Source organism: Kogia breviceps, chromosome 15 (genome assembly GCF_026419965.1).
Source record: "Kogia breviceps isolate mKogBre1 chromosome 15, mKogBre1 haplotype 1, whole genome shotgun sequence".
In the NCBI taxonomy this organism is placed as follows: Eukaryota; Metazoa; Chordata; class Mammalia; order Artiodactyla; family Physeteridae; genus Kogia; species Kogia breviceps.
Genome location: NC_081324.1, coordinates 17,003,443 through 17,029,479, shown reverse-complemented (window position 1 = coordinate 17,029,479; position 26,037 = coordinate 17,003,443). Strand labels below are relative to the sequence as shown.

At 38.2% G+C, this 26,037-nt stretch overlaps 1 protein-coding gene across 8 annotated transcripts in view; it reads left to right on the top strand.

Moving 5' to 3' along the window:
- WDR7 (WD repeat domain 7) overlaps nt 1–26,037 on the top strand; it is a 363,333-nt gene that overhangs the window by 278,965 nt on the left and 58,331 nt on the right. For all 8 annotated transcript variants that reach the window (XM_059039434.2, XM_059039436.2, XM_059039435.2 and 5 more), the window contains one exon: nt 11,558–11,657. In XM_059039434.2, coding sequence (XP_058895417.1) covers nt 11,558–11,657 — 100 coding nt within the window. The remainder of the gene's footprint in view (nt 1–11,557; nt 11,658–26,037) is intronic.

Below are 26,037 nucleotides of genomic sequence, written 5' to 3'. Positions count from 1 at the left end.
CCTACCCAGGTACGTGGGGAGTTTCTTGCCTTTTGGGAGGTCTGAGGTCTTCTGCCAGCGTTCAGTAGGGGTTCTATAGGAGTAATTCCACGTGTAGATGTATTTCTGATGTATTTGTGGGGAGGAAGGTGATCTCCATGTTTTACTCGTCCACCATCTTCTCAAATCCTCCAAACAACTTTTTGATTGCCAAAAATGTTTTTCAAACTTGTGTGTAGTGGTTCTCAAACTTTTGGTCCCAGAACCCCTTAAAAATTGAAGACTCTGAAGAATTTTTGTTTATAAAAGTAGTATCTATAGATTTTTAATATATTAGAAATTAAAACTGAGATTTTAAAAATATTTATTGACTTATTTAATAATAAAAAACTCAATTCTTGTTGATATAAAAACTTATTTTTATGAAAAATAACTACTTGCCAAAACAAAAAACGACTGAGAAATGTAGCATTGCTTAACATTTTTGCAGATTTCTTTAATGTCTGGCTTAATAGAAGACAGATGGATTTTTATATCTGCACATGTCTTTAATCTGTTGCCATATGTTGTTTTAGTTGAAGTTTATGTTGAAAATCTGGCCTTGCATAGATATATAGTTGAAAAAGGGAGTCATATTTCAATAGCCTTTTAAAATAATTTTGCATCTTCTTTGGTAGTTCACCAAAACTCAACATGTAGTCGTTTTTTAAAGGTTAGCTGCAATGTGGAATCTGTAATTTTAATGAACTTTTCATACTGTTACGTTCCATCCATTGGGTGGGTCTTTGAGTGGTTTTTTTGAGTGTGTCTTTCACCCATGCATGATTTTATGACATTATGCACTTGTCTTTGGAAAATCTTGGTTTGAATTATATGTAAATTCTGCATATACTGTCACGTTGCAATCCACAATATCAGAACCTCTTATTTGCTAATATCCCTGCTGATCTCATAAAAAAAAAGTCAGTGAGTATTGGGAAGCCAGATTCTATTTTCTAAAATTTCTACTTGAAAGCTTGAATTTTATCATTGGCAACAATTTCTGTCAGTTGCTTTCCTGGACAGGAACAAAGCAGTTCATTTTCAAGAAAATGTCTGCCAAATACCCAAGTCCAAATAATCATAGTTTCTCTTTTGGTTATACTTTCAGTGAAAGTGAAGAAACAGCTAGTTAAGCTTGCACCTCAGTCTTCCAAGCATTTTCCCCTGAGACACCAATCATATTTCAGTTGACATTAGAAGTGCTCTATGTATACTTCCCATTCTGTCACACTGAATAATAAAACAACATGTACTCAAGGGTCAAAATTTAAATAAAATTAATAATTTTTACTGCTTCATCAAGGATATTCTTAAGTGAAAATACTTTGTTGTTTTATTTACTACCAGTGCATGGCAGTGACGTATATAATGATGCCTAGTACAGTTTGGTGCCACTGCCTTGATTCAGACTGAAGTACCAGCAGTTTTACCCATCACTGTATACCATCAGTGCCAGTTCAACACAATGAAAAGATCATATGACATCTCAGGAGTTTTACAAAAATAGTTTTGATCTCACACACTTCCCAATAGGAGCATAATGCCCCCAAGGCATCCACAGACCACACTTGGTGGAGAACCTCTGATTTAGTGGAACCTTTGGTTGCACTGAAATATGAAACTTACTTCTTCTTGAAAACTTCTTGAAAACTCTTCTGTTTTCTGCATCCTCTGTATCCCGAAGTCATAACCTTTCCTAGGATCCAGTACTTGGGGAGAAGGTAGGGTAGACAGGAAGATCTGGGATTAGTTTTTCTGAGGCTCAGTACAAATCCTGAAATTTATTCTACTTACTTTAAAGGACTCTTCAGTTTTCTGGGGATTCCTGGCTCTCCTCAAATGGCAATGCTTCTGGCCCCAGAAGGGGGCCTCCTTAAAGAATCCTAGATGTTTGGTGTTACCCACAGTACCGTGATACATGACACCTGGCAGCAAAACTGCGTATCATTGGGCTTACATTACAGATGATATCCTATTAAATGTGTCAGGCATTCTTCAAGTCCCAATCTCAATTCACTATGCTCAGGGCACATCAGTCTTTTTTCTATTCCTTGAATAAGGCCAAACTTATTTCTACCTTTGTGCACTGTGCTAGGTTGGGCCAGTGTGGGCCGCTCAGCTCCATCCAGTCAGTCAGGGTCTATCCCCACTCTCAAAGGCCTTAAAGTTGGCTTGGCAGAGACAGAGTGGTAAATCAGAGAAACGTCGTAACACCACGATAGAAGAGTATCCAGGACACAGAGAAGATTCCCAGGTGCTGTGATGGGAGGAACACAAAGGAGGGACCTGGCAGGTGTGCACAGGAGTTAAAAGAAGGACTGGTGATGTTTTAGCTGTAATGACCCATATGGGAAAATAATCTAAAAAAGAGAGGACATATGTATATGTGTAACTGATTCACTTTGCTGTACAGCAGAAACTAACACAACATTGTAAATCAACTCTACTCCAATAAAAATGTTTTTAAAATGATAAAAAAGAAAAAGAGAAAAAGATGAGTGGTTGTTTATCAGCCAGAGAAATCCTCTGAGTGCAAATCCTAAGCTATTTCCATATGCAAAATTGGCTGTCACTGAATGAAATGCCATATTAAATGCGATTATAAATCTCTGACCAGTGAATCATTGATCAACTTTGCAAAAATTATAGTGTGTATTTCTTTTCTATTGCATATTTCACTGCCAAGAATGAAGAAATTCTCAATCATAGACCTGAGCAATATATTTAATGTCTCAGCTACTTGGGCGTCTTAGTAGGTATTAAAAAGACAGGAGTAGGAGTAAGGAGGAAACTAACTTTAAAGAACTCAGGATGTAAATTTCTCTAATTTACTGTAAATGGATAAATCACCTAAGTCTTTATAGTATAGATATTGAAATTTAAAGTATTTTATATAGTATTCCTGGATTTAACTGATTATCTCTCAATTGGCCTTTTAATATGATTTTCATAGAAAATGTACTTTATGTTAAAACACTTTTATTCACCAGCATCCTCTAGATGTAATTATTGCTTACCAACAGTTCTTCCATTGAAAAATACTGGCACTGTGGCATACCATACAGCCATTAAAAAGGTTGAGGGCAATCCATTTCTACTGACGTGGAAAGATGCCAGTATAAGATAAATTTAAAGAGAAACTAACAAAGTTTCAGAAAAGTATGTAAAATAAAATCAGTTTTGAAGCAGAAAACTGTATTTAAGGATTGATATTCAGGCATGTACATGCAGATATACATATGAAGTGGGGGAAAAAGTCTGGAAAGACACACCCCAAAGTGTTTCTCATGGTTACCTCAGGTGGTGGAGGGGGTTTGTCGTAAAGGATAACTTTCCTTTCTTAACTTTATTTTTCCATAGTCTCTATTTCTTTTTTACAGTGTGTATTCCTTTAAAATTGGATGTACTATATTAGAATAATTCAAATTTTAAAAATCATTGGGAAAACATTAAAGCTATAACATAGATAAGATACAAAAAATTCAGAGTAAAATAAGTATTTAAAGTTTTGAACTGAATGGGGGAAAAAAATCCAGACAAAGAGTTAAAAGTTTGTATTTTCAGACATAGTTTACCTTTTCTTAAACTTTGTTATTATGTAGACAGACTGATTGATTCTGCTTTTCAAGTGAAAAGCTGAATCAGCTCTGTTCATTCTAAATGGGCACTTAAAATCCAGTAAGAAAGTGAATACTGTCTACTTAGAACAGTGCATGAGCTCATTTTTTAAAAAAAACTCCTCCAAGTCTTTGGTTTGTGCTTATCTTGGATGATGATAACAATAATGGGATGTAAAACAGTGTCGATCCTAACTTCCAGTAAAATTCTTAAATTAGTTACTATTTTATAGGATACCTTTTATAATAAATATAGATGTTACTCCTATACTCACATGAGTAGAAATCCTTCTAAAACCATTTTAGTCCATATCCCTAGTCCTAAAGACTCGCCAAGAGATGACTGTCTTTCAATATTAAAGTTCTTGATGAAAAAACAAATCTCTAAAGCTTCCGGAAGTATTTCATTTCACTGTATAACAGAAAGAATATTAAATTTTCACACTGTTGGAAATGATACAGAGAAGAGTTTCAAACCAAAGTCTATAATTTGTATTAGCAACTTTAAGCTGAAACTGAGATAATTTGTTATTTTCAGGTCATATCTGCAAATCACAAGCGTTTACGAAATAGGCAAGTTTAAAATATTTGGGGGAACTCATTTCCTTTATTTATTAGCATGTTATTAGCACTTACTTGCCCTAGGAAAATAGCAAAACAACTACACCTTTTATATCCTTTCTGTGATATATATTCAGAGATGCAAATGGTGATGATGATGATAATTATCATAGCTGCTAAAGTGTGTACTTCCTATAGTAAGTACTTATTATGTGCCAGGAATGGTTCTAAGAACTTTGCATGTATTAACTCATTTCGTCCTCATGACAATTATATCAGGTGCTATTATTGTTCCCATTTTATGGATGGGGAAGCTGAGGCATAAGCAAGTTACCTAATGTGCTCAAGGTCACACAATTAGTAGGTAGAAGAGTCAGGTGATAAGAGACGTGTCTCTCAGCCATCATACAATACACCCTCAACAGGCATGGTATTTTTCCTTGCAGAAACTCTGCTTCCAGTTCTCCTTCGAACACCCCAGCTACAGCACGCCTATAGCAAGTTTTTTCAGGAGGAAAGTAGTTCACCGATTAAATACTTAGTGGTGGTGTTCAGGCGACATCTATTGATGTACAATGTGCAAGATGCTGAGTGGGAAGTTGTGACTCTTAAGTGGAATTTGCCAGTGTCCATCACCATCCCAGAACGAGGTCTCTTTACATTTTGTCTTTTGAACTAGTGCCCGTCACTGGAATGAAGCGCTTCTAGAAAACACCCCCCCCCCCACCCTCCACTGCTCACACCCCCCAAAACTAACACAGCTCCCCTTGAGCTGATGCCTTCACCAAAGCCACTTTCGTGTCTCTGAATCGTTCAAACGTATTAGCAGCATGGAGACCCAGAGTTCTGTCGGGGGAGGTGTACAAACATGTCTGCAATGTGTTTCCTCCTCTACAAAGCGCCCCCGTTGGTTGCAGCTCTGACATCCCTGAGGGCTGTTGCGCAGTGCTCTGAGAACCGACTCCTGAACCTTTTAGGCCGTGGCTCCTCACGTGGGGGCCCTCGGAAGAGCTCTTTCCCATCCCGTCCTGGCCCAAACGGGACAAGGGTGTTGTCATTGGTACCTTCTTGTTGCCAAACTGTACGTTGCTCCACTACAGAAGGCCTACCGTTCTTTCCTGCAGAACAGCTTTGCCTGTGTTCAGGGCTCAGATCTTGTCCGTGGGTTATTGGGAGCACATCATGGATATTGAGGAGTCTCTCTCCTCGTCTAGTGTGCACGATGAATAAAGGGATGCAGTGTGTTGATTAGATTTTAAATAAATTTTGTTTTCATTAACGTAAAAAATCTGCACGCATATCCTGCAGAGTGCAATCAAATGAACCAATCTAAAAAGTTATTTCATGCAAATGAAAACAAAAATGTGATAGCAATTTTTCCTTGTATTGGCGAAAAAAGTAGAAAATTTGATAATATCAAGTGGGGTCACTCTTTTACGGGAAATTGAAGGTAATCAAAATTTTAAATGTGTGTATGCTTGGATTTCCCTGGTGGCGCAGTGGTTAAGAATCCGCCTGCCAATGCAGGGGACACGGGTTCGAGTCCTGGGCCGGGAAGATCCCACATGCCACGGAGCAACTAAGCCCATGCGCTACAACTACTGAGTCTGCGCTCTAGAACCCGTAAGCCACAACTACTGAAGCCCCTGCGCCTAGCGCCCGTGCTCCACAACAAGACAAGCCACCGTAGTAAGAAGCCCATGCACCACAACGAAGAGTAGACCCTGCTTGCCGCAACTAGAGAAAGCCCGCACCCAGCAACGAAAACCCACTACAACCAATAAATAAATAAATAAATTTTTAAAAATAATAAAATAAAAGGGGTGTATGCTTTAATCCAGAATGTTGCTTTGGGGAATCTATCCTACAAAAATAATCACCTAGGTATACAAGGATCTATGTATAATATAACTTAAATGTCAGAAAGGGAAGAGTTAAATAATGGAGTATAAATGCACAGGGGTACAATGCAGGTGTGAGAAAGGATGACTTGGATTCATGTATACTGATGTGGGAGGATGTTCCATGAACAATTGAGGGAAGAAAAGGAAGTTGTAGAATAATAGATGTAATATGATACTATTTTTGTAATAAACATTAGAAAGAGCTGGGAAGATCCACCAAATTGTTAACAGTAATTAACCCTTGGTGAAGGAGGGGGTATGAGAGGAAAGACTTACTTTTTACTACATACATATTAGTGGTGGTTTTTTACAAGTGCCTATTGCCTTAATACCTTTTAAACAAAGAGTCCAAAGTTTCTGAACCATTTAAAATCAACATCAAGAATATGTAAAAGCAACTAGATAAGAATTGCTCCTAATACCTCAACTACTCCTGGAAATACATATACCAGTTCTCAGGACAGTGCCTGATACACAGTTTGTCCTCAGTAGTAGTTAGTGACTTAAAACTAGTTATAAATTGTACTTATAGCCCATACGTTCTATTCCTTACATCCTTAGATTTTAGATGGGGTTCATTTTAGCTGGAGATGAATTTTGGATTAGTTGAAGAGTGTTCCTTGTTGTATTTTAATGCTCAAGGACACTATGTACAGTATTAACATTCTGAAATCATTGCATATTATCAAAGTCATAGTTGAGAAAGTGGTTTTACAGGTTTCTGTCTTTCTCCTAAATCATATGTCTGCTGAGAGTTGCATGTTTCCTCTTCCTATATTTTTCCAAATTGACTTTTTTTGTGTGTGGGTGGTACGCGGGCCTCTCACTGTTGTGGCCTCTCCTGTTGCGGAGCACAGGCCTCAGACGCGCAGGCTCAGCGGCCATGGCTCACGGGCCCAGTCGCTCCGCGGCACGTGGGATCTTCCCGGACCGGGGCATGAACCCGTGTCCCTTGCATCGGCAGGCGGACTCTCAACCACTGCGCCACCAGGGAAGCCCCCAAATTGACTTTTAAGTTCCACACAAATTTCTCTTATTTGAGGGCCATTTTTAATAAAAATTTAAAAGGTCATTAATTCAAGGGAGACTATAAGTAGAGAATACCAAAGTTGTTTAGACTTAGGTATTGGGTGCTTGGCAAACTCTTAAGCAACATGATTTGCTCCAGGATCCCGCCCCAGCGTGGACCCAATACACATTTGTGTTTCACATCATAAACCACACAGTTATGGGTGGGTGGCACCCTGTTGTGTGTTCCTTCTGAGGAGTTGAGGTCACAAATATGCTTTGGAGAAATATAATAACCTATTCTAGTATTTAGTAATGATCGATAAGTGATTATTTCTTTTAATTATGTTTTGTGTGATACCATGTTCAGTGAAATTTATGTGTGCCTATATAAATACCTGGCAAATTCTTGTAATAATTTTATTCCCAGAACATTTATACCAAAACTACATACTTTACTGTATGTATCATTATTTAGACTATATTTGCCTTCTTGGGTTTCAGACCAAATAATCTTTTCTAGTTCCCTAAGACATAATTAAATAATTTCCATTATGCAACTGTCAGTCTCCTGCTAATGTACTCAGACTTCAAGGGCCTTTACAGATATCTTTTTGTAAATCTGCAATTGTTTGTCTCAATTGAAAATACATTTTTTAGAAGGGTCATGGGGCTGCTTTCTGTTTCTTGATTTCTGCCTGACTTTTTTAGACAGTTTTAATTTCCTTTGTTGTTTATACCAATTATTATTTTAGACCTTATGAAATATTCAGTGGTCTTAAAAATTGATATGTTTAGCCTAGTTTATAAAGTAGTCACTGAAGGAGAGGCATAGTGATTTGGACTTCTTACAGCATTAAACTTTTTACTGCTGTATGCTTCTTGATTGGACCCTGTTTATGTATTCATGCATTCAACAAAAAAGTCTCTGATGGAGGGAACAAAGCAATAAACAAAAAATTATTGTTTAATATCAAAGAGATGGTAAGTACAATAAAGAAAAAATAGGATATCGGACTCAAGAGTGGTGGAGGAAAGGCTGCTGTATTAAATAGGATGGCCCATAAAGGCCTTCCTTATCAAGATAACCTTGGGACAGAGACCTAAATGAAGCAAGGGCACAAGCCCTGGAGATACCAGGCAGATGAGATTTTCAAGCAGAGAGAATAGCAAACGTTAAGCTCCGAAGTGGGTACACTCTTGGAATATTCACGAAAGCGTTAAGGAGATCAGTATGACCAGAAGAGAGTGAGCAAAGGGAAGAGGAAGTCCGAGAGGTGTTGGGCCAAATCACGCAGAGTCTTGAAGGACGGTTGTGAACACACAGGAGACGTGATTTGGTTTATGGCTGAAAAGGATCACTCTGGCTGCATGTGCACAGGAATGAAAGCAAGGAGATCAGTGACTTTACAATTTTTGGATGATGACCACCGCAGCCCCAGCAAGAAATACATTTTGCAACGTTATTCAATTCCACTTTATTCGTCTTTCGTATACTTGAGTGGTAATGTTTCCTCTGACTTAACAGTTTCCTTGTTGTGGGCCGACTAGAGGAGAACCACTGTTGTAACTTAAGTATAACAGAAAGATTCGTGGCAGGTTGTTGCCCAAGAAATGCTGCCCAAGTGCACGTTATCAGGGCAGTGCACTAGAGACTGAGATACCATTTCCAGAAGGCTCGGCACAGATGAACCCTTACTCTGAGAGCCCTCCCCCCAAATTTTGGAGGAATTCAAGACTCCCATGTGGGATCAGATCAAGACTAGAATAGTCTTAAAAACTAGGATGGATCCTGCTCTGCAATCCATTGATACTTTTGGGGGTAGGGTCAAGTAATGTGTATCTCACCATCCTTAAATCTTGACAGCCCCCCAGTGGAGAACTGGTTTCAGGAGAAGAGTAGTCTGGGTGCATGGTGGGCTCTGGAAACCCTCAGAAGAGTTAGGCTCACTGCCGCCCGTCCCCAGAGTGGATACTTGGGAAGTGACTGCATACATACCTTGGATTTCCTCTGTTAAAAGAGAGACTGTTAAAGAAATAAAAAGTTTCACAAGAAATCCAAAGATTAAAAACATGCCATGAGACCTTCACTGTCCAGAATTCTTTCAGATATTTTAGGAGTATTAGTCTAGTAGTAAATTGCAAAGAATGAAAAATGCAGACCTGTAATATATGGTCCTTTCAGGCAGACTAAAGATTTGATACCAAGAATAGATTTGATCTTTTTTTCTCCCATAAATAATGGTGTCTGTAGATGATATAGAAGGTTGATACCCAGAGCATAGAAAATGGTCAATGTAACAAAACTTTTAGGTTTGAGTTTAACTAAGTAACATTTTGTCAACATAAATGTATTTTACCAACGGTTTGTTTTGAAGAGGATTATTTTGGGGGATAGTTATATTCATGTTTCACAGAAGGATTTGGGCAATACAACTGTTATGCCTGTGCAAAGTTTAATAGTGGACAACAAAATACCTCTGGAAATGTTATTTTCCTGTGGCTATTAACCTGCACAGAATACATATTTGTTAAAACATTCGTTAGCTATTATATTCCATGTTACTCTAATAGGATTTAAATTGTGTGGGCTTACGTGTGTTTAGATGTAGATGTAGACATAGGCATACATATAGATATATAGTGATGCCCAATACTTAGACCACTGTCATTATTGAATAACAAAATAGTAAACATTTTTAAACTCTTCTAAACCTCTTTTATTTTTGAGTATGGAAACATTAAATTTTGCATGCTGATTGCTGATTCCTGCCTTCTCTACCGAGGGCAGTAATCGGATGCTTTAGACAAGAAAAGCTTTTAAGAAACTTTTTACTAACGACTTAATAGTGGGGAAGCTTCATATGTGTCAGGAGCCTCCACTCCTCTTCCTTCCCTCAAACCTGTATGCAAACAGAGCATCCCATGCCTGAGCACAGCAAAAACCAGCGGGACATCCTAAAGAAGTATCTTTCATGTAACTAGAAATGAAGCATTCATCTTCCACTGAAGAGGAAAAAAGTTGCCTGATTGGGTGAGGCTTAGGGATAGGACAGAAGTATTGTTGAATCCATTACTTGGTAATAAGTATCAAACAAAAAGTTTAAACACTTAATAGCTTGTTTTCCAGATTTATAAAATACGCATGAATGTCATAATGTCTGTTATGCCAAAATGGCTTTGTCAGACTGTCCCTGGTTTCAAAATGCTCACAGATATCTTCTCTCCCTCTCTCCTTCTCTCCCTCTCTCTCTCTGCCTCTCTTACCAGAATGTCAGAAATGGAGTCCTATGCCCTACTAGTTTTTTTACTCTATATCAATCTCAAGAAAGCATTAGAGAAATGATCTTTCTTTTCTGGCATTTGTTTTGCCTCCCCATCCTGTCTTTAAAAAAAATAATAGCAGAAAATTTAGATTAGTAGCAGGGAATCAAAGAGAAAAAAGGCAAGGAAAGTGTAGTAGAATTGATGTAATAGCCTCAGAAATATTGAGGATAGGCCACTTATTTATCTGGGCAATGCTCACTGAGACAATAGGACTAGATAATGGGAAGGCATATTCAAAACTCTTTGGGGACATAAAATCATACCTTATTTACACTTCTAATAACTTTTATTCTTACCTTCCCAGGCTCTAGCCATGTGGCCATTAAATCATAACAAAGCATAGATCAGGAATTCGAATACTTGATCGTCATGAAAATTAATCTAGAAAAGTAAACAAATAAAAATAAATCAACCTTTTTTGACCTTCAAGGCCTCCTCCCTAAATCCTATTTTCATGCAATGCCAAATCACCAAATATGCTTATTTATACTACCAATAGTCACAGTTATCATTTAGATAAACTGATAAATGTGGAAACTCTAGAGAATTTGCCAGATAACTTTTTGGTGGATAACTTTCTAATTTCATTCTAAATTATTGATACAAACGTTTAAGCTTAATAATTATGTAGCTTTTTTATGATTGTTCTGCTGGAAAGTATTTTGCATTCCTTAATACAGTAATAAACCATGAGAACATAATTAGATTGAATATGTAAGCCTGTTCATCTTTTCTATTTCTATTCAAATAGAAATCTTTGCAGAATAGTCACTGTAGCAAAACTGAGTTTTCATGTTTAATCTTTTTTGTATGTGACCCTTATCTCTTGTTTCAAAATTCAAGGGTGTTTGTAGTTAAGAAGTTGTTTTCTATTGAAAATCTTCATTAGCAGGCCTAAGCGGTATTCTGCATCATTTTCCTTTCAGTTGATTTTAAGAATTACTACAATGAAACATTTTTGAAAAAATCTCAATATATTAATTACAGATATACATATAGTTATTTAAAAGTATGTATCCGAGCTGGGTTTAATCTTTGAAATGTGTTGCTATCCACTTTGACATGCAGGTCATCTCACCTGTTTTTTCATTTTTTTTGTTGTTAAAATGTTCAACCCAGGTTCTACATGGTCAGCTATTATGAGCGGAATCACAGAATAGCAGTTGGAGCTCGCCATGGTTCAGTGGCCCTGTACGACATCCGGACTGGAAAGAGTCAGGTAAATAAATCATTGTGACTTCCTCTCCGTACAGTGCGCAAGGTATCGAAAGGGGTGAGAGACCAGCACTTCACCAGTTGACGTGCTGAGCTGCTGGAACATTATGGATAATGCTAAAGGGATCAATAGTTTAACGAAGGACTCAGAGAGTATAGACCCCTACTGTCTTTATTCACTGGGAATGACGAGTTGCCACAGATGGGTTCGTAATAGAGCCTTGAGTAAGGTGGGACGTACTTCTCACAAACCACTTTGCAATAAATCTTTTCTTCTTTTAAACAAAGTTTTCTGAATTTCTTATTTTTGCCACATGTTTTCTGAAAAACACTGGTGATACATTATTATGATTGGTGGCTAAACAAAAATTAGTTTTCTGACTATGTAAAATGAGATCTTTAGCGATTATAAGACAGTGCTCTACTCAGAGTTCAAGAAAGGCAGAAATCCTAATGGCATTTAGTGTGGATATGTAAGGAAACTGAGGCTTTATTTGAAATATATTCCCTTTTTTATACTTTTATAACTTTCTCCGCTTTTATAAAACTTCATTGTTTATGAGAAATCCTTCTCGGTCTTGATCTTGAGCACTTCGTTCTCCGAATGTACCAGTTGGGTAGATGGAGCAAGTCTAGCCCCACTTTACCTATAAGTAAATCGAAGCTCCCAGACTTTAAATCTCTATCCCAGAGTCACACTGTTAGTTAATGGCAAAAGCAGGGCTAGGCTCCACCCTGATCATTGTGAATTTATTGTGGTCATTGATACATAGTCCCAAGTCATAACTTCTTATTTTTCACTGTAGCATCTCTCAGTGCTGATATATTCAATCAGGAATTAGGAATTGTATTCAACTGTAGTATTAGATTGATATATTCAACTGTATTAGGAATTTCCAGAAGGAATATGAAGAAATACATCAGGATGTAGCTAAATTTTAAATTGCCTCTTAAATTTAATAAACTATTAATTAGCTCTCCAAAAGTTTCTCTGGCGGTTTTCCATGAAATAGTTCTAAGAGCTGGTAACAGGTATTGGGGGTAAAAGTTTCAGGGGTCAGACAAGTTTGGGGGTACTGTTCGAATTTCACACATTTCTTTATGCAGGCCTTCTCAGAGGCTCTAATGCGTGAGTGTGCATTGTGCATTTCCTGGAAGTGCGTGGAATATGTATCATTTGCCACACTGATGTAACTATTGAATATCCTTTGCGTGATTTTTTTTCTTTAAAAGACATTAACTCCTCATTGGTGACTGTATTTCTTTACTCTGAACTCTCACTTTGAGCAGTGAAACCACTCTGAATACTTGCTTAAAAATGAAGTTACATGTTGTCTATAACATTCTCTCCAAAGAGAGACAGATTCTTCAAACAACATTTTCAGAATCTCTCTTGGTAAATCAATTTTTAAAAATTGGAATGCAGTTGACCCTGAACACCACCGGGGTTAGAGGTACAGACCCATATGTAACTTATAGTTGACCCTCCTGATCCCTGGTTCCTCTGTATCCCTGGTTCTGCATCTGGGGATTCAACCAACCCTGGATGGTGTAGAGCTATAGTATTTACTATTGAAATCTGAGTATGAGCGGACCCTCGCAGTTCAATCCAGTGTCATTCAAGGTTCAACTGCATACTATTATTAGCCAACTTGAGAGAAATAAGCCACAAACAGCAACAAGGTAAAGACCAAAAAAAATTGAATAAGGGGACCTTTTCAACTTTCTTTAAAATTGAAGTGAGGAAGTCATAGAGAGGACACTATTGCCACCAACAGAGAGAAGAGTGAGACAGCGTGAGCATGGTGACAAAACCCAAAGAGGAGTGAAAGAAGAACAGCAATGAAGAACTAATGAGAAAGCACCAGACAGTCCTGAGCATACACTTCCTGACAGTTTTTTCCTCCTGCGTAGTCTCAGTGAAGATTTTGGTAACATGCAAGAAACATGAATACTTTGAATATCTTATTCTTTTTAACGAAATTATTTAAGAAACACTTACCAATCAATGACATTCTTTCTTAACAGAAACTTGTAATGTCATTCATATTTCATTTTATTTTCTGTACATTATTTTACTACGCTTAGACATTTCAGTCTCCCCATGATATTTTCCTACCTCAGCTTCTTTATTTTGATACCCCAAACTGTCATTAGTGTCGAACGATGGAATAACCTTTACCTTCCAGTTCTGTGTGAAAGAGGTTACCCTTTACTCTCATCATTCAGAGCATAAAAACAAAGCTAAATCTCTAAAATCAATCGTAACTACTTTTGCCAGTTACCAGTTTTATCCAGTGACAATGAGCTCTTAAGGGATTCTCTTAATTCTTTTATGGTATTAGTGTTGTAGTGTTTGAAATACGTGAGTCGACAGTTGAAACAATACACAAGTATAGTTGGCACGCTCAAAAAATGATATTTTAGAGGTGAATCAAAGGACTAGGAATTTTGAACTAGGAATGTAGTAAAGTATTTTTTGAATTAGTTATTGGAATCAGTGAACAGAGAGAGTGGGACAGTTTTCCTAACATGAGCGAAGACATAGAGATATGACATAAAAGATGTAGAAGGGATAATTAGTAAATTCACTGGACTCCAGGGGTAGATTCCAATTAGGTGGAAAGATAAGGGGCAACCACCTACATGATGAGAGTTGCAAGTGATGGGAAGACCCTCTGTGGCCTGTCCAGGATGCCAGAGGCCGAGGAAATGTCCCCGGGCCCAGTGGATGCAGAGGACCCATGGCTGAGGGAATAGGAGAAGGAACATATAGGTTCCCTGTCATCATCATTAAAATAGTTGGTAAAGGATAGATAGAAAAGTCAAATCTCTTTCCCTTACCTTTTGGCATTGGCTTCTTTTTTTTTTTTTTCCTTTTAAATCAGTTTTCTTATGACCTGTTCTCAAACTAGTACAGGCAATTATACAAAACCACAAGATAAATATGCATTCAGTCTGGAACAGGAAGTTTACTTATATTAAGAGTTTACAAGCTATTGCCCAAACCCGCCTGCCACCCATTTCAGTAAATATAATTTTACTGGAATACAGCCTCGTCGTTCGTTTAAAGGTCGCGTATGGCTGCTATAACACTACAGTGGAAGAACTGAGTTGTACTAGCCAGCAGAGACCATATGTGGTCCACAGAGCCTATCAAATGTATTATGTGGCCCTTTACAGAAAAGGTTTGCTGACCTCTGGCTTAAGCAACTAGAGGAGGGTTAACTCATTTAACTGAAAAGTGATTTAAAACAGTGTAGTGTAATATACTGGAGAAGAACAAATAGAAACTTGTGTGGCTTAAATCCCATCTCCATTTCATAAGCTTAAGAATATTTCTTAACTTTTCTGAAGTGAAGTTTCCTCACTACAAAATAGTGATAGAAATAGGGCCTATTATTGTGAGAAGTAAGGTAATTTATGTGAAATTCTTAGCAAGTAGTATTCAGTAAGTGTTGGTTATATTAAAACAAACTTGGAAATACATTACATCGCAATGGAATTACATGAATTGTGGAGATTTTAAAGATAAACCTTGAGACCTCAGAATGTTTGTAGACCGTCAGGGCCAGGACTTCCCACCCCTTAGTTAGGAGAGCTTTGGTGGAAAAGTCGGGCAGCACTGCCGTAGGCCACGTGTAGATTTCCTCTCTAAAGGCAGCTCTTGCCTATGGTGTTGGACTGAACCTCCACTGATTATGGAAATCAGAAACTTTGAGGCAGTTCAATAGTTAAAATCCTGCTGTGCTGCTAACTGTGTTTTTACTTGGCAACTGCTAGTAATTTAGGAATATACCTGACTTGAATTCTGCTTAATTAAAAAAAAGTAACTCCTGATGAAGTGCTTTAAATTGCATTGGGAAAGCAGCATTCTTGATAAGCAGGTTAAGTAGGTTCCATGAATCCTTAGAGCTACAATTGTGCGTTTGGTTAAATCAGCAATGCAAATCTTCCCTCTAACAATATTTGCCTTTGGTTTGGCAGACTTGATATTATCTGTCTCTGATTTTCCAATCCTTTTTGGACACGTTCTTTGTAATAATAACTGCTGGCTCTGTGCAAGATTCTCTTAGGTTCACGTTAGCTAGTTTTTCTTACGAAGTTTGGGTTGTGTTACCTGGTGGTGTCTGATCCACTTTGGTAAATCAGGGCACTTATTTTCTTACTTTGACATAACGCTACCAAAAAGGCAGTGATGTATGAGAGGAAGAAAGTGTGGCCAAAGTCTTATCTAAATCTTAAATTAGTAAAAGAATTTTATTATTGAAAATTTTAAGTAAATTCCATAAAGAACTCATTTTTGAAGCCCCATGTTTTCTAGTGCCTGCTACATAGTAGTTGCACAATAAAATTCATTCATGTTGATCAAACAAAACACCCTGACTCTTTGGAGTAAAAAATATAGTAAGAAATGCAATATGACATGGTAAATGAAAACAAAGAATGCCTCAATTCTATCAAAAATATATTTGTAATTTGGATATAGTTACATTTAGTATGTCAGTAAACCCCTCATCAACTTGTTGTTTCTGTATGAAGGTTAATAGAACGTCTTTTCAGACATAGCACAGAGAACCTCTTTCTTGTGAGTCATGAAAATATACCTATATTTCAGTAGTGGACCATGACCAGGCCTGCTATGGGTCAGATAATGAAGGAAAAAACTGAAGTGAAGATTGATTGTTATAGAATGGTAGTAACTGAGGTCTCACTCTAATCCATTATAGATAGAGCAGGAGGTGGATTCTGGAATGCTAACATGTGCCCCATCACCCAGCCTAACGCTGTAAAAAGCAATGAGCCTGCAGGCTGAGTTCCTCTGGCCTTACAGATTCCTTACTCCACGTGGAAAGAAGGAGGCTACAAGTTATTTCGTCCATTTACTTTACCCTTATCTCCTGAATGTCCTCTGCCCTGCTCCTTTGCTAATTCCATGGTATTGAAAGCAACCCTGAGCTCTGTTCAGATCCATTCTCACTGGTCTTTAAACCTTAATGTATCCCATCATTCTCCAGCACGGCGTACCTTCATTCTTCAACCAGCAAGACCTCACCGACTGGTCCAGTCCTGTTGTTATATACAGGCATCTGCCCAGCATCTAACTAAACCAGTGAGAAAATCAGAAAAACCACAGTTACCTTAAAGCGATTATGGAATATGAGGACGACTGCCTCATTGCTTTCCTGTCAGCCTCCTCTTGCCTTGTTCCCATTCGTCCTCAACTGCGAAGTAACTTTGAGAACTAGACTTGCTACCTTGTGAGGAGAATCTATTTCATTCATTAAGGCTCCAGGGCATGGGGTCTATGGCATATATAGTTTCGGAGACTTCTATTGGGTTGGCCAGAAAGTTTATTCAGGTTTCTCATAAGATGTTACAGCAAAACCCGAACGAACTTTTTGGCCAACCCAATATTTAAGGGAAAAAAAAAAATCGAGGCCTGCATAAAATGAAACAAAAACAAACTATAAATATATATATATATATATATATATATATATATATATATTTCATTAGCTTAGCTTCATGGTAAATCCACCTTTCTGGCGCCTTTAAAAAATGCATTTCAGGGCTTCCCTGGTGGCGCAGTGGTTGAGAATCCGCCTGCCGATGCAGGGGACACGGGTTTGTGCCCCGGTCCGGGAAGATCCCACGTGCCGCGGAGCGGCTGGGCCCATGAGCCATGGCCGCTGAGCCTGTGCGTCCGGAACCTGTGCTCCGCAACGGGAGAGGCCGCAACAGTGAGAGGTCCGTGTACCACAAAAACCAAAAAAAAAAAAAAAAAATGCATTTCATAATAACCCTTACCGTACCTACCTTTGTACTTCTCTGGTCCGTGACACCCCCTCTGCCCCATACCTTCTAGTTTCCACCTTGACCGAGCGACTGAAATCATGCACTCCACCATACTAAGGTTGTCTCGCCACACCACTAGCAGCGGGCCCACTGCCCCCTTAGTATAGTTTAGTAGAACTGGTTTCCCTCTCTCTCAAATTCTACCTTCACTTCCGTAGCACCACCACCTGACTTGATTTTCCTTTTATTACGTCCTTAGCTACATTTCTTAATTTCTTGGGGTACCCTAATGTTAATTCTTACCACTCCACTGCCCAGAGTACAGATTTCTTCACTTATCTGTTCTTTTTCCTGACTTTGGCTAAGAATTCATGCATTATAATTGACCCCATTTCCTCTGAGCAGGTTGTAGACAAATCAGGTCTACAGCCTGGGCTGTTGGATGACGTGTTGCAAACACAGTGAAGATTTCAAGAAATGCCCCTTTCCCATTACCTTGGGTTTTAGATTATATTGAAATGTCTGACCTCACTGAATATATAAAGTTACTGTGTACTCATAGGTGAAGCACTCCTGGTAAACAAAAGTGCTGAGAATAAGTCACATTAAAATAGTGAATATTGGCTCCTTTTTAATTCATGGTTCTACTGAAATTTATTTCTGACCATCCTCTGCATTCCTTATACCCCTTGTAAGTTATGTGGCCGTCTCAAATTCTTGTATCCATATTTCGGACTCAGATACATGCAGTTTCTTTGCTGGTATTTGTAATATACCAAATTTAATATTAAATTCTATTAGCAAGTTATTTCCTTTTATTTACTAGGGAAGGCAGTCTTAGAGCAGATCCTGGAGCCAGACTGCCTTGGGTTCAAATCCTTGCTCAGCCCTTGTTAAAATGGACACAATAACCATCTTAGCATCATGTTGTAAAGGTTAAAAGAATATATTTATCTATAAAGCAAACATCAGCCAATAATAAGTACTTAAAAAATGTTAGCCATCATAATTATTATTTAGTCATTGGTTAAATAAGACAAAATCAGTCAGCCCTGAACTGTTTCCTCCTGCTCAGGTATACAGGACTTCACACCAGCTAGATCCATTACAATTTCTTTTTTAGGATTTTTCTTTTTGGGCCGCTTTTTATTGCAGAACAACTTGATAAATCTTAAAAGTAGAATGAGTAGAATATCAAACCAAGTAATTAGCAAAGTTAAGATTATACTTACTGTTCTGTCCTCAACTATCCAAGTTTAATAATTATTCTTCTGTCTATCCTGATTTTTCTACAGCATTAATCTGTTGTTCTACTGATATATTTTTTAGTAATTTTTTGAAATCATTACAAATATTACTTTTCATGTTACTGCTATATTAGAATCTTTCTGAGTGAAGCGGATTTTTAAATATGGTATTCTCAACTGCCAGCATATTCCAGTTTTTGGCCCATCTGTTTGTATATATTTAAAGTCTTATATTAAATAACCACCACTGGGTTTTCTTCAAGGATTTTATTACAGTGTAATTTTCCACATCTGTTTTCTTCAGCATCCTTTTTAATATAGGAAAGGTTAGGTCAGTGAGTCAGCCATTTTATTATTTTCAGTTTCTCATTTGGTAGGCAGCATAATTTTCTTTGTAGTTTCTCTTGCTTTCAACAGGCATAGCTGTGAATGTTCTCATTCTCTCTTATTTGCATATCATTTATTCTTTATCCTTTCATTACTTATCTCTGTTGAAATTCAGTCTAGTTTATTTATAAATTTACCTCTCTGTATAAATTACAAGCCTTTTTATGCTGCTTAGATGATTGCCTTTATAACTCAAAGGAAAACGGTAGTTAGGATCTTAAGGATTGTTGTTACCTTATTTGGAGTTGGTTGAAAATTTTTTCATTCTGCTTTATCTCTGGATCTGGCAAGCTGTGGCCAGTTCCCAATTGTTTCTTCCTTCTTTCCTTCCTTCCTTCCTTCCTTCCTTCTTTCCCTCCTTCCTTCCTTCCTTCCTTCCTTCCTTCCTTTCTTTTTTTCTCTTTCTCAACATGAAGCTTTGAAGCTTCCTGTAACAATTATTTTCTTACGGGGATTATTTTGTTTTCGTTGGCAGTAATGACCTACTGATACCTGGCCAACGAAATTGAGTAATTTCTGTAATTTCCATGCCCCCTCATGAGAAGTCCAGATATAATGCTTGAATGATTAGCATTTACATGAGAGCAAGGGAAGAGGAAGATACATAGCGGCTGGTGAAGGAGCAAGTCAACCTCTCTGTTTCTGTGGAAAATGAATGAAATTTATGAATTGCTTCTTCAGATTATAAATGTAATTCATGCTTATTAAAAAATAACCTCAAGCAATAACAAAATATTTAAAGTGGAGAGTTAAAGTCCACTGAAACCTGTCCCTTAGAGTTAATTCTTGTTTAGCTATTTATTGTAAATACTTTGAGTCTTATTTCTGTGGTATACAAATAATATTATTCCCTCCCTCCTCCCCAATAATATAATAGTTTTCTGCAACCTGTTTTATTTTTACCTAACAATGTGTCATTTCTCCCTGTGAGTCCATATAGCTCATTCAATGATAGCAAGTAGTGCCTACTGTTAGTTGCAAATAAAGCAGGTGTGGTTCCTGCCCTCGGGGAGCTTCTATTCAGTGAGAGGAGACAAAATATCAGGGAGTGGGATCATAAGACAAAGGGAGGACAGGTACCTACTTTAGGCGCTCAGGGGTGAGCGCATAAAGGGGGTTTCATTTAACCTGAGACTATGTGACCATCTAGAAGAAGAGCATTATAAGGACAAGGATCTGTTAGTACAATGACTAAGGTGGGAATAACATTGGAAAGTTTGGGGGGACAGACAGACAACCGCAAAGGGCATTCAATTTGTGAGCAAGTGGAAGATAGATTTGGGATGGGGTGTGATAAGAAGGCAGGATCTGATCACGAAGGCTCGGGTGGGGATCTCAGATTTTATTTCAGTGTGATGGGCTGCCGTTAGAGAATTTCAAGTGAGGAAATTATATGATTTTTTTTTTTTTGCAGTTTGTTTCATAGTTGCTTTCTAGTTTCATAACATCATGATTGGAAATATATGATGTTTTTAACAATTACTTTTTGCTTGCTTTGCTTTTGAAAGGTTTTTGTTCTTTATTTCACAACTTTGGAATCACAAGAGACATAGTACTCTGCAGCCTAAAAAAAAAATCTTAATAGTACATCATAGCTAAACTTCCAGGTCAAACACCATTGATCTAACATGTTCTTTACAAAACGTAAAATACTTTATAAAACTATTATTCTGTTGATGAAGTATTCACATTAAGTCCAGCTCTGTGTTCACACATACAAAGCTGCAGTGAGCATCTTTATATACTGGTGCTTTTCTCTCTGTAGGATAGATCCTAAAAACAGGAACTGGTTTGATCTGTTTTTATTTTAAAAGATTAATAGCTGCTGAGCTGGGACTAGGGTTGTTACAGTAGTGGTGGAGAAATGCGACACATAAAGGATACGTTTTGTAAGTAGAGCCAACACGTCTTGATGATGGTTCAGATGTAGGGTGCAGGGTGTGGAAAGTTCAGGGAAAGGCAGTGGTGAGAGAAAGGAAGAGTTCAAGAGTGACTCATAGATTTTTGAGTCTTGAGCACCTAAATGGATTATGGTGCCATTAACGACTGAGAGAAAAGCAGGCGAGGTGTGGGATGAAGGCCAGGACTTAGGTTCTGGACATATTAAGTTTGAAGGGCTATTTTAATCTGTTCGAATGACTACACGATGTTCTAGTACACAGGTGTAGAATTCATTAGCCAATCCTCTATCAATTAACATTTAAGTCCCCTCCCCCCAGCTTCTCACCATTATAAACAGTGCTACATTGAATAGCCTTATTTATATAACTTTCTATGCCTATCTGATTTTCTTAGGGTACATTCCTGGATTCACAGTGCTAGGCCCAAAGATTTGTGCATTTAATTATCAGAATGCTTTGAAACTACTTTCCCACGGTTCACGCACATTCATTTTTTCATACTTTCCCTAATATTCCTATGAATAACAGAATGACTCTTGAACTGCAGTTATTCTCATAAAAAAAAAAAAAAATGGAACTCCACAGTTGGTCTGTTTTGCCTTCTGTATTTTTCATCTTGGACCGTGGGCTGCTTAGTCATTTGTTCATGAGTTATCACTTATTTTATTTATAAAAAAGGAAAATAAAAATGATTTTATGATAACTCTTCTCTGTATCAGACACCGTATTATGTGCAAGGGGTAAAAATAAATAAATATGAACTGTTTCTTATAAAATCCCTCAAGGAATTTATACTCTGATCTGGAAGACAGACGTAAGCCCGGAGTTGAAATACTGTGATTGTCCTTTCCAGCAGGGCCGTCTAGAGTGCGATGGGAGAGCACAGGAGGGACAGGAGCACGGCTTTGTTTAGGAGTCTAGGGAGGATGGTCTGAAAGGGCTTTCTAAAGGAGCAGACGTCAGAACTGAGCCATTCACTATAGGAGTTAAGCAGGAAGGGGAAGGGCAGGGCCATGATTCCAGGCAGAAGGCGCAACGCCTGCAAAGCCCAGAAGAAGAAGAAATGTAGTGGAAGCACGCTTATCAAAACCTGAACCTGAGAGGTGTTTTCCCCATTATATGTGAGTGTTTCATGTTACAGCAATCTTCAAATTGACATTACCCTGAGAAATGTGCAAATCTTGGGTGAAAAACAGTCATTCCAATAGGTAAGTAGAGACACCTCTTCTCTGTGTAAGGGCCACACAGCTTGTGGGATCTTAGTTCCCCCACCAGGGTTGGAACCCGTGCCCCCTGCAGTGGACGTGCAGAGTCCTAACCACTGCCCCACCAGGGAATTCCCTCTGTGACTTACTGAATGCTAACTCAGTAACATAGATTTTGTAAATAAAGTTTACATGGTGTTAGCAAAATGTAAAGAAAGAACTGAATGCTGGCATTTTCCGTAGATAATATTTTTAGGAAAAGTGGGCTTGGCAAGATATGAAAACGTTTTCAGAGTGGGATTCAAATCATTCTGATCAACATCAACCGGGTTAATTTTCTCTAACACATTTAATTCTGGCAAGCACTCTAAGGCTGCTACATATGGGAAGAAAGCTAACGTTCAGGCTCAACAGCAATGTCAGCCAACACACCTATATGAATAGAAGTTTGGAGAAAAATGTCTTCTCTCTAAAAATAACAAAGATTTTACTTCCACTTAAGAGGAGCAGTGGGCCTTAGGGATCTGGTGGACAGTAAGATTGATGTTTCTTTAAGGCAGAGTTTTGAAGCTTCAGGCACAGTTCTCACTGAGCAGAAGTCCATAACGCTTATACATCGAGGGTACTTATGTGATGATTGCAAAAATTGCAGTGAGAATTGACTACAGTACTTAGGCCGACATTTTAGGCATTTTCTTCCTGTTCTTTTCAGCAACTGGTCTTATGGCACGTGCTTCCTATGACATTTGGGAGCAACAGCCAGAAATATGGCATCAGGGGTGATGATAAGGTGGATGGTGGGAGAAGACAGTGGTTTCCTGATGCTGCGTTGAAGAATTACCCAACAAGCTTCCCGTTTTAAAAGTAAAATGCTATTTAGAGAAGAACCTCTAGGAAGAGAAACAGATATCTGGGACAGTGCTTGAAATTAGATCATCATTTATCCTGAAAGTTTAACAATTTTTAAAGAATTATTTTAATGGACTGAGTAGAGGTATATTTTTCTGTTGTCTGTCTGCTCCATCACTCACTGAGTATTTCTTACATCCCTGTTATACTTTGAATGGCAGTATTTAAGATTTTTACACCAAGAGAAAAACTTAATTCTTGGTAATATCTATAATTGGAAATACATGAGGTAGAGAGTTCAACTGTTTCCAAACCCAGCAGTTATTACAAGCATTTCAACATCCTTGCAAATGCATTAAGTAGACTGAAATGAATTTTGGTTCTCAAAATTCACATTTTATCTACACTTCTCAACTCTGTTCAATTTCCTTCCAAGCCATTCTTTTTTCTATCAACACATAAAAAATGAAAATACAAGTGTCTATTGATAGATAGATAGATAGATAGATAAATTCTACATGTATTTAGTCCAGAAAATTAAAAACTACTAGGTAGGAGAATCACAGTACATTGAATTCATTCTGGGTTCGGTGCCTTGTATTCTTTATATCCACTCTTGATATATAAAGTACTTAAAGTCTGGCATATAGTAGTCATTGAATAAATATGAATCATAAGTACTCTAAAACATATATAATAGGGACATGAGTCTGTAGTTCATGATAGGTTCTAAAGAAATGTTGATAATGATTCAAAGGAGCTTGTCAAAATTTGATAGCTCCTATCTCAAATAGAGCTCGTGATGGAGCTTACGTCCAGTCGGGGAGGATACACACGTAACACAAGAGCCCTCTTATCTGGCACAGATCAGCCTCAGAAGTTGCTCAGGTAGTCAAAGCTCTTGCTCAAGTGTGGAATCATATAAAATGATATCTATCTTAAACACCTCATTTTAAGTTCCGTAAAGATAATTTTATCTTCCATCTCTTTTAATGTGAGACCAAGGCCTTTTCTTTCTGTAATTGGTCCATTGATTATAGTTCTAGAACATTTTTCTTCCTAAATCACACCAGCTTTGGTTTCGTTAAGTAGATTGAGAAATTAAAGGTACTCAGAAGGCAGTCTCGGAGTATAATCCTAGATGTTTATGCTTTTCCCATTCTTTTACGGTTGTCTCACTTTCACCTAATTTCATGAGTGTGTGTATATGTCCGTGTCTTTCTAAAGCAGTCTCCCCCCCTCTTATAGTTTTATATGGTGTTTCATTCAACTACCTGTTTACACTGACAAGCAGAATTAGCATGGCTTTCGTTGACTCTGGGTCCCAGGGCTCACCCGGTGAGAGCAGTAGCTAGGGGGCCTCTTAACCGCCAGCATCCCTCACGTGGTGGGCGTCAGTCGGGGTGTCTCACAGAGGGGTACAGTGTATCGCTTAACCCCAAGAGTCGGCAAAACTAGAAGTCAGTTAGAGAGATCCTAATACCTTCAATGCACGGCGCCATGGCGCTATGAAATGCAGAAAGGAATGAGTACTCGTGTGGGCAAGGTATTTACAAAAGAGTAGAGATGACAAAGATGAAACAAGTAAGTTCAATCCAGGGTTTCAGTGCTACAGTAGAATGATGGGGCATGCCACAAGGAAAGAAAGGCTGAATCCTGGGGAGGTAGGAGGCAAGGGCAGGAAAAGATCCACAAAGAAGGTGATATGTGAGCTGAGGCTTTGTGTATGGCGTGGGGGGAGAATAATTTTCTTTTTTCTATTGAAGTATAGTTAATTTACAATGTTGTGTTAGTTTCAAGTGCACAGCAAAGCGATTCAGTTATACGTATTTTTGTGTGTGTGTGTGTGTGTGTATACATTCTTTTTCAGATTCTTTTCCATTATAGTTTATTACAAGATGTTGAATGGAGTTCCCTGTGCTCTACCGTAGATCCTTGTTTACCTATTTTATATATAGTAGTGTGTCTATGTCAATCCCAAACTCTTAATTTATCCCCGCCACACACACACTATCTCCTCTGCTAACCGTAAGTTTGTCTTCTATGTCTGTGACTATTTCTGTTTCGTAAATAAGTCCATTTGTGAGCTGAGTTTTGAGTAGGTGTTCCACAGGCACACAGGAGGAAGAAACCTTTTCAGAGAGAGGATAAAAAAGATAAGCAGAAGCAGAGACATTATTTAGCTTAGAGTGCATTCCGGGGACTGTGAAGTTTTTGCTATGCTGGGAACCAAGGTTGCAAAGGAGTATAGAAGTGTGACAGAGGAGGAGAGAGAGAAAGCCTAGTGGTTAGGAGGCAGGGGGGGAGATCATGGTAAGCCTTGCCTGGATAGATGGCCTCATGGAGTGGAATCTTGTAGGTCAGGAGTAACAAACTCAAATGCCCACAGAGACCAAGCAGGTAGCATAAATTAATAAACTAAAGGTCAGCTTTCCTGGTTAATCTTTTCTTTACCCATTTTGATAGCACCATCCAAGAAATATTTGTCTTTCTTTATAACACTACTCTCAGTAAAACAACAGCGTAAGCCCTTAGTAAAATGCCAACTGATACTGTACTTGAGTGTTAGGGACAGAATTGGGAGGAGCAGGGACCGTGTCAGACTGGAGAGCACGTGCTCCATGTGAAGGGGTCAGCCGTGTCTCAGGTCCTCTCAGTTGGTGCCATGTGGAATTGTGGGCCTGATCTGATGTTTCAAGGTAAGCTGAAAATCTGGGTTTTTATTTTAAAACCTCCCAAGTTTTAAATGCTAGTGATTGGTTTTGAAAGTTTTTAGACTGTACAGATCAATGCTACACTGGATGCATAGTAGTGTCTTCAGAGAAACCATCGGAAGAGTTTTGAGCAGGGGAGCAACAGGGTCACATATTCCATTTGGGAAAAGCAGGAGCCCAGAAGATGAGTAGAAGATTTGCTCTTTGAGGTTTTGGTAACGAGCCAGGTAACAGTTGATCTGGGCTTGAATGGCGACGTGAGTGGCTGAGTGAAGAAAAGGA